Genomic DNA, 9,000 nt, shown 5'->3' on the forward strand with positions numbered 1-9,000 from the left:
GCTGTGAGAGAGTGATATTTTTTACACAAATAGAAAGTTGAGTTATTTGGTCTCAACAACCAAAAGTACAGTGTGTTTAAAACCAAGCCTGTATCACTAAATTAGCATAGCAATTCATTTTAGTACACTGGTTACATTATTAATTTAAGTTCATATATTTGTGTTGCTTCAGTTTGTTTTCATGCTACACAAAAATATTTGACAAAAACGTGTTTCTACATAAGTTTGCTTTGTGTGATATCATGTTATGTTTAATGATCTGTAATCTTTAATGCAACAATAATGGAGGCTATTGAAGAGAGTGAGAGTTTATCTCACTTTACATATTATTTTACAATGTTCTGTTACTACTTAGTGAATGAAAAAATACAGAAAAATATCACCATAATATAACTAAATGTCTTTTTGTTATTTTTTTACAGCATCCAGTGATGTGTATAAGCTGGTTAACAGTTCTGTTCAACTCGACACACAAGATAAAAACGATCAGTTTGAGCTATTTAAGTGGATGTTTAAGCAGAAAAACACTATTTTGAAATACGACCGTGACACTAAAGTCATAAAGGAATATGATCCTTATAAAGACCGGGTGAAGTTCAATACTGAAACACTGAGATTAACACTGAAGAACTTACAGAAGACTGATAGTGGACTGTATGAAGCAAAAACTGAAAGTAACCAGGAGAAAGTTGTGGCTCGTTACAAACTGCATGTTTTAGGTGAGTTTTACAGGAATAATGCAATTCTAACGTAACAATGATATCATCATCAGATGAAGTGAATGTATGAATGTAAGGTGACCTTTAATTGATTGGTGACCTGTCCATGATGTACTTATGCTTTGTGCCTCAGTGTTGGGTGTTACTGGACCCACTATGACCCTGACCAGGATGAAGCATGTAGTGAAAATAAATGAATTTTCTCCCAATTTATAGGGTAGCTGTTAGGCTCTGTGGCGTCAGGGGAATACATCTCTCCCTGACGCCACAGGCCTTACAGAGCAGAAACGAGATGGCTTTAAATACCTGGCCAGCTCGTTAGGGCGAACGCGCTGCAGCTGCACCTCCCCTTATTTAAGGGGATGGCGCTAAGCTGCAGGCGTTGCACCTTCTGTTTTCTATGGCTGTTTCCTTTTTCTTTCGTTCAGTTTGTTTGGCACTGCGGTGCCCTTTTATGTTTGTTTATTTTCTGTTGGGCTGCATCGCACCAGCCACTTTACTTTCATAGGGTTTACTCAGAACCTCCAGGCGCTGTAAGCGGTTGGAGGTGTAGGGTCGGGAGGCCCGAGGTAAAGTAGGTTAGAGGTTCTTTGTTTTGGTGCGATTCCGGACAGCCCACGCACTACGGTGTCTTTTTGATGTTTTTATTTAACTCCGTGCTGTGCCGTCGCCACTGTGCCGCCGCCGCCACCGTGCCGTCGCCACCGTGAGTCCTGTTCACGCGCCCAGAGGGACGCGACCCCTTCCCAGCACGACGCGCTGGTGACAGCGTCGTGTTTCCCCCTCTGGGGCGCTGTTTTAAACGGCCACTTCCCAGCCATGCTGGCTGGTGACAGCGCCGTTACGTTTATTCTTTTGCGTTCATAAATAATTCACACCCGGTAGATGGCACGACGCTCTCCAGCAGTTAGTGCTGGCGACCGTGCCATGCCAGTTAACTATCGCCGGTGTCACCCTCCCTCTCCGGCCATCAGCGCGAGGTGTTCCATCTGGAATCCTCTTCCACTCCTCCATGATGCCATTAGCGCTGCTGTGGCAGGTCGCTAGAGCTCGCGGTCTGGAGGCAAGAGTCCTGGGTTCGCGCCTCGCGCTTCCCGTTTTTTCCTTATGTGCGTTTTTTTCTGTTCTTTTCCAGCTTTGACGTCATCGGCTGCCTTCGGGATTTCCCGAAGTGTTTTTTGTTCTTGTTATTCCTTGTTTTTATTGTATTTTGTGTTTAATTATTTGTTAAATAGACCCCTTTTTGTTAATCCTCTGCATCCTTGGGTCCTTTGTCCCCACCTCATAACAGTAGCCAGTTAGTCCTCCAATGCTGAAGACCCCAATCACATCTGAAGAGGGTATTTTTACATGACACATGCTCCCTCAGTCATGCGCCCATACTTCAGTGGATTCTTGGGTGAGACCAGTCCCACACACAGTCACTACACAGAGTCACTACACAGAGAGGCTACTAACCACGGTCCTTAGACAGCGTTGAAGACCCCACTTTCTTATTAGTCCGGTCTTTTCCAACACGGGACTAGTGGCCCTTTTTGTCTGCTGCAGGCACTGCTAATTGTTTCTGCCAGGGGAGCCCAGCCAACTAATGCAGGTTTTTTTTTTTTTTTTACTTTTTTTAAGTGACCCACATTTTGCCCATAATTTTTACTGTGAACCATACAACACAAACAATTAATTATACAATTTAATAATGAATGAAAATGATTGCAGTCTGGTCCCACTGGGGTTTATAAAGTGTAACGCAAAGCCTCCACAAGGGGGCGGTCATGTACAAGTTCATTTCGTGTTTATGTGCCTGTTAAAATTTATTTTATATATTTTTTATTATTATATCTTTTTTATTGCTCACTGCCCACACAAGGTTCGCAACCCAGGTTTTGAAAAGCCCTGGACTAGTAGCAAAGCTGAGATTCAAACTCAGAAAGTCCAGAATTCCAGCACTGGTGTGCTAGCGGAGTTATTTCTGTCCTAATAAGACTTTATATGAGACTCATTAATCTTGTTAGAGTAAACATCTGGTCCTGCCAGACTAGCTGTACAGTAATACATGTGTATTTGTGTACTGCAGATCCAGTGAAAGAACCAGAACTTACTTCTGTTTACCAGCAGAACAGTGACTCCTGTAATGTGACCTGTTTAGGTCTCACACTCTCAATCAACTCAAGCTTTGACAAGAAAACCTGTGAGGAGAGTGAGACATTAACTGAAGGTGTCTCCTATACACTTTCTCTCTGTGTTAATGGCAGCCATATCATCTGTAATCATAGCAACCCTGCCAGCTCAAAAGTGACTTCGGTGGAGATAAATCAACTCTGCCCTTGTGAGCCTGAATCCATAAGTAAGTACAGTACATACAGTACACATAAACTAGTTCATAAAATACTAATTAGAAATTGTGTTGTGCAAAACCTTAGACGTCTTATTTAATCTTACTAACATCCCCTTTAATCATTTTTTTAGACCGCTAATTGTTTATTGCTGTGAAAAAATATTTGCCATCAATTAGACATCTAACATCTAACATAAAACAATATATAGTAATATAATGAAGCACACTTATGTTTGTATTTTAATTGGTTAAAATTTAAAAATACGGTTGAGAAACAACTGATGTAGAGTACAATACAGTAGATTTTTAACCACACTTTATCAACAATTGATCTTGTGTGTTTCAGGTGATGCTATCACTACTACAGGTGGATCTGTTTGTCTGCTGAAGATAGTGCTGTATTCTGTGGGTCTGATTCTCATGATGTCTGCAGTGATCACCGTCCACATTAGAGGGAGACTCATCAAACCAAAGATAGAGCAACACAGAGAATAAAACTGCTTTTCAATCTAAACACAATCAAGGACTTTCAGTTTTGACCTTTGCCCATTTGTGGGGGAAGGGGTTGGGTGGGCATGGATCTGGAAATGTTTATTGTAAGTGCTATACAAATTTCATTTCTGTGTGGAGTTTGTGGGTTCTCTCAGTGTCCATGTTGGCCACCGAAGCTACTGAAAATTGCCGTTTGTGCGTCTGTGTGGTTGTTTCCTGTAAATTCTCCACACATTCTCTATTGGGGACAGGTCAGGACTGCAGACAGGCCAGTCCAGTACCCGTACCCTCTTCCTCTGCAGCCATGCCTTTGTAATGTGTGCAGCATGTGGTTTTGCATCGTCTTGTTAAAAAATGCTGGACGTCCCTGGAATAGATGACTTGAAGGCAGCACATGTTGCTCTAAGATCTTAATGTACTTTTCTGTATTACTTATCAGAATCAGAATCACTTTATTTCACCAGGTATGTTACACATACGAGGAATTTGCTTTGGTGATACACACAATCATACACACAATAGTCCACATAGTAGTACAAACAATACACATAATAGTACAGATAATTACACATGTACGACATGTAACATAGAACATATTTAACAAACACGACAGCACACGGACTGTTAACCAGTATTTACCAACATTTGCCCAAGAGAACAACTTTGGTTAAAAAGTGTTACAGCTCTGGGGAAAAAGCTGTTAGCGTGTCTTGATGTGTTTGTTTTTATTGTCCTGAGTCTTCTGCCAGATGGAAGAGTCTAAAAAAGATGATGTCCAGGATGAGAGGGGTCTGCTGTAATTTTGCCGGCACGCTTCAGCACTCTGCTGTTGTAAATGTCCTGAAGCGTTGGCAGACTACATCCAATGATCCTCTCCGCTGTTCTGATTATATGCTGGAGTTTGGCTCGTTCATGTGATGTTGAGGAACCAAACCAGATGGTGATGGACGATGTAAGGATGAACTCTATTATTGCTGTGCAGAACTGGATCAGCAGACTATGTGGCAGGTTAAATTTCTTCAGCTGTCTCAGGAAGAACATTCTCTGCTGAGCCCTCTTGGCGATGGAGAGCGTGTTCTTTTCCCACTTTAGGTCCCTGGATAAGGTGGTGCCCAGGAACTTAAGTAACTCCACCACTAAGACCGTAGAGCCATTAATTGTGAGGGGGAGTAAGGAGGGCACGTTGCGCCTGAAATCCACCACCATCTCTACAGTCTTTTGTGTGTTGATCAGCAGGTGGTTGTCGCTGCACCAGGAGACCAACTGCTCGACTTCCTTTTTGTAGGCAGACTCGTCACCATCGGTTATGAGGCCCACTACAGTGGTGTCATCAGCAAACTTAAGGATCTTTACAGCTGGTTCCTTAGAAACACAGTCATTGGTATAAAGACTGAAGAGAAGGGGTGAAAGCACACAGCCTTGTGGTACACCACTACTTAGGTTCCGCTGGTCTGAAATGTGTTTTCCTAGCCGTACCTGCTGTGTCCTATTTGTCAGAAAGTCCATGATCCACCGGCAGATGACATCCGGCACTGACAGCTGGGACAGTTTGACCTGCAGCAGCTCTGGCACTATGGTGTTAAAAGCCGAGCTGAAGTCCACAAACAGAACTCGAACGTAGGTTCCAGGACTGTCGAGGTGCTGTAGCATGAAGTGCAGGGCCACGTTGACTGCATCATCGACAGATCTATTTGCTCTGTATGCAAACTGCAGGGGATCCAGTAAAGAATTTGTGATGGTCTTAAGGTAGGCTAGGATCAAGCGTTCGAAGACCTTCATGACTACAGATGTCAGGGCTACAAGTCTGTAATCATTCAGTCCAGAAATGTTTGTTTTTTTGGGGACTGGTATGATGGTAGATGTTTTGAGGTATGAAGGAACAAAGCAAAGTTCTAATGATCTGTTAAAAATGTGAGTGAAGGTGGGCGCCAGTTGATTGCTGCAGTGCTTAAGGGTGGATGGAGAGATTCCGTCTGGCTCAGGAGCTTTTCTCACCTTTTGTTTCTTAAACAGTCTGTTAACGTCCCGCTCGTTGATGGTTAAAGGAGCCGGGGACAGAGGTGAGAGAGCCAGGGTGGAGGAGGAGAATGAAGAATTGGCTGAGAAAGGCTGAGAATTGTCCTTATTGTACTCAAATCTGCAGTAGAACTCGTTCAGGTCGTTGGTGAGTTGACGGTCATTCAGAAGAAGAGGGGTCTTTCGCACCTTGTAGTTAGTGATCTCTTCGAGGCCTCTCCAGACTGAAGTTGGGTAGTTAGCAGCAATCTGGCTTTTCAGTTTTTCTGAATATTCATTTCTCCAGCTTGTATTTGGCCTCTTTGTAGAGAACTCTATCTCCACTTCTGAATGCTGACTCCTTTTCCCTCCGAAGCTGTCTGAGTTCAGCCGAGAACCATGCTTTATTGTTGCTGTATTTTACCCGTGTTGTAGTAGAAATACAGCTGTCCTCACAGAAACTGATGTATGATGCTAGTGTCTGTATATTCATCCAAGCTGTCCGTTGCCTCCTCAAAGACAGACCAGTTTGTGGATTCAAAGCAGTCCTGTAGCATTTCAATGTCTTCACTGGTCCACTTCTTCACTGTTGTAATGACAGGCTTGTTAGTTTTGAGTCTCTGCCTGTATGTGGGAATGAGTTGAACGAGATTGTGGTCGGAATGTCCGAGAGCCGCACGCGTGACGGAGCGATAGGCATTTTTAACAGAGGTGTAGCAATGATCCAGAATGTTTCCTTCTCTTGTGGCACAGGTGACATTTTGTTTGTATTTCGGCATTTCTTTGGTAAGATTTGCGCTGTTAAAGTCTCCCAGGATGATGAGCAGTGAGTCCGGGTTCTCCCTTTCTGCTTTCATTATCTGATCGGCCAGCAGTTTCTGCGCATCTCTCGTGCGCGCATCCGGCGGAATGTAAACAGCGACCAGAATGAATGAAGAAAACTCTCTGGGAGAGTAGTACGGTCTACAGTTAATGAAAAGTGATTCTAGATGGGGAGTGCATGATTTTAACAGTACCGTTGCGTCTTTACACCAGCGTTCATTGATGTAAAAGCACAGTCCTCCTCCTCTTGTTTTGCCGCTAAGCTCCGCGTCCCTGTCCGCTCGGTGCAGCTGAAAGCCGGGGAGATGCAGCGCGCTATCCGGGGTCAGCTCCGAAAGCCAGGTCTCCGTAAAGCACAGCGCAGATGTGTTTGAAAAATCCCTGTTAGTTTGGTTAAGCAGGAGTAGTTCTTCCAGTTTGTTGTACAGAGATCGCAGATTAGAGAGGAACAAAGACGGTAACGGTGTTCGGACTCCACGTCGCCTCATCTTTACGAGCGCTCCGGCTCATCTGCCTCTCCGCCGCTTTCTTGCCAGGTTGAGTAGAGCCAGCGTACCTGTTGCGAGGATTTCCAAAAACTCTGAAGGTCAGTAACTGTTCTTTGCTCCAACTGACCAAGTTTGACGCACAATAAATTACATTAACAAACAAAAACCAACACAAAACATAGAGAGCTCTCACCAAGGCAGCCATCTGCGGCGCCATCCTACTACTTATCTGCATTTTCTCCAAAAAAAGACCTGGAATACTGAATAATCTGACCACAATACATGTTTCCACTGTGTGATGGTCCATCCTAGATGCCTCCCAGCCCAGAGAAGTCAACGCTGCTTCTGGACATGGTTAACATAAGGCTTCTTTTTTCACAGTAAAATTTTAAGTGGCATCTGTGCATATAACTATTAGGATGCCTGCGGTAGCTGGTGAACGACTCCCGGGTTCCCGGCGAAGCAGGCGTTACAGAGCTCAGGAAACAAAGGCTGTAAATAGAAAGCCTTCTAATTAGGGCTGATTGCCCGCAGCTGGGAGCTGGCTTATTTAAGCCAGCTCTGCGCAGCAGTGGGTGTTGCACCTTTTGTTCTTTTCTCTCTCAGTGGCAGTTCGTCCATGCTCCTTTTTAGGGTCAGCAGGTATCCCCGGGTGGCAGCTAGGCCAGTCGGGTGTGTAGACTGAAAGGTCGAGGTAAATAGCTTGTTTTATTTCCTCTAGGGCCAGTGTGGTGCGACGCCGTGCAGTCCGCGAACTGCTTTTGTTTTTATCGTGCCGGGTTTGCGCTAGCGGCTTTGCTAACCGCTAGCATCAGACACCGGTGAAAGCCCTTTTCTATTAAACACATTACCGTTATTGTGTCCCGATCTCATAACCGCTGGGTGGCGACGCCGTTAAGCACTCGGCTGGCGAGCCTACTTCCCCGGTTCGAATCCCGACCATAACTGTGTCTGTCGTCACTGATTATATTTCTCTCTTTTTCAGATCGGCGTGCTTTTCTCTTGGAGAAGCCAGTTAGAGTGTTCGCCGATTGTGCTCCGCCTTGACCACCGCTTCCTGGGTTGGTCTACGGCGAGCGTTCTTCTCCTATTGCGGTCCTACCGCAGCGCTTAGCAGCGCTTCCTGTTTAATTAAAAACCCGCGCTCGAATAGCGCGGTGGTAACGCACCCGGCGTGCACCGGCACCACCCTGGTTCGCGTCTCACCTCATATTTATATTTTTCTTCTCTTTCTCAGTTTCCATTGTCCGCAGTGTCAGCGACATTATCGGAGTTTCCGATTGTTTTTGGTTGTTCCAGTTTTTACCTTTCTTTTGTATTTTGCTTTAAAAGATAAATAAATAAAATTATTCTTTTTATTTAAAATCTGCGTTTGAGTCCTACCTTCTCCCACATAACAATAACTCTGTATTGTAGAGCTTGACAAAAGTTTAATAAAGTAATCCCTCACCCATGTGGTTATATCAGCTATTGTTGAGTGGTGGTTCTTGATGCAGTGCCGTCTGAGGGATGGAAGATCACAGGCGTTCAGGTTAAGCTTGAGCCCTTGGCCTTCACGCACTGATTCCTCCCAATTCCTTTAATCGTGTAATGATATTATGCACTGTAGAGGGAGAAATATGCAAATCCCTTTCGATCTTTATTTGAGGTTCATTGTTTTTTAACATTTCAATCATTTTCTCACACATTTGTTGATAAACTGGAGATCCTCTGATCATCCTTGCTCATCAAAAACTTTCCTGGATGTTGCTTTTGTACCAAACCATGATTACAATCACCTGTTTGGAATCAAATCATTATTTAGTTTTTTTTACCTCATTACTATCCCTAAATTTTCCCTGTCCCAACTTTGTTTGGAATGTGTTGCAGGCCTGAAATGCAGGAATGGAGGTATATTAACATATGAAATTAAGCTGAAGAGACAAAACATAAAATACAGGTGCTGGTCATAATTAGAATATCATGAAAAAGTTGATTTATTTCAGTAATTCCATTCAAAAAGTGAAACTTGTGTATTATATTCATTCATTACACACAGACTGATATATTTCAAATGTTTATTTCTTTTAATGTTGTTGATTATAACTGACAACTAATGAAAACCCCAAATTCAGTATCTCAGAAAATTAGAATATTACTTAAGACCAATACA

The 9,000-nt window shown here is 43.6% G+C and overlaps 1 protein-coding gene across 1 annotated transcript; it reads left to right on the forward strand.

Moving 5' to 3' along the window:
- The first annotated feature begins 282 nt into the window (after positions 1-282).
- Positions 283-3,546, forward strand: LOC134302224 (uncharacterized). Its single transcript, XM_062987259.1, has 4 exons — positions 283-301; positions 423-719; positions 2,791-3,060; positions 3,398-3,546. The coding sequence occupies exons 1-4, from the start codon at positions 283-285 to the stop codon at positions 3,544-3,546; spliced, it is 735 nt and encodes a 244-aa protein (XP_062843329.1).
- The last annotated feature ends 5,454 nt before the right edge of the window (positions 3,547-9,000 follow it).

Source organism: Trichomycterus rosablanca, chromosome 25 (assembly GCF_030014385.1).
Source record: "Trichomycterus rosablanca isolate fTriRos1 chromosome 25, fTriRos1.hap1, whole genome shotgun sequence".
NCBI lineage: Eukaryota > Metazoa > Chordata > Actinopteri > Siluriformes > Trichomycteridae > Trichomycterus > Trichomycterus rosablanca.

Bases quoted from the DNA above. Each gene is read 5' to 3' on its own strand.
- LOC134302224 (XM_062987259.1), top strand. The intron at 720-2,790 runs GTGAGTTTTACA...TGTGTACTGCAG, and splicing joins TTACAAACTGCATGTTTTAG to ATCCAGTGAAAGAACCAGAA. The intron at 3,061-3,397 runs GTAAGTACAGTA...TGTGTGTTTCAG, and splicing joins TTGTGAGCCTGAATCCATAA to GTGATGCTATCACTACTACA.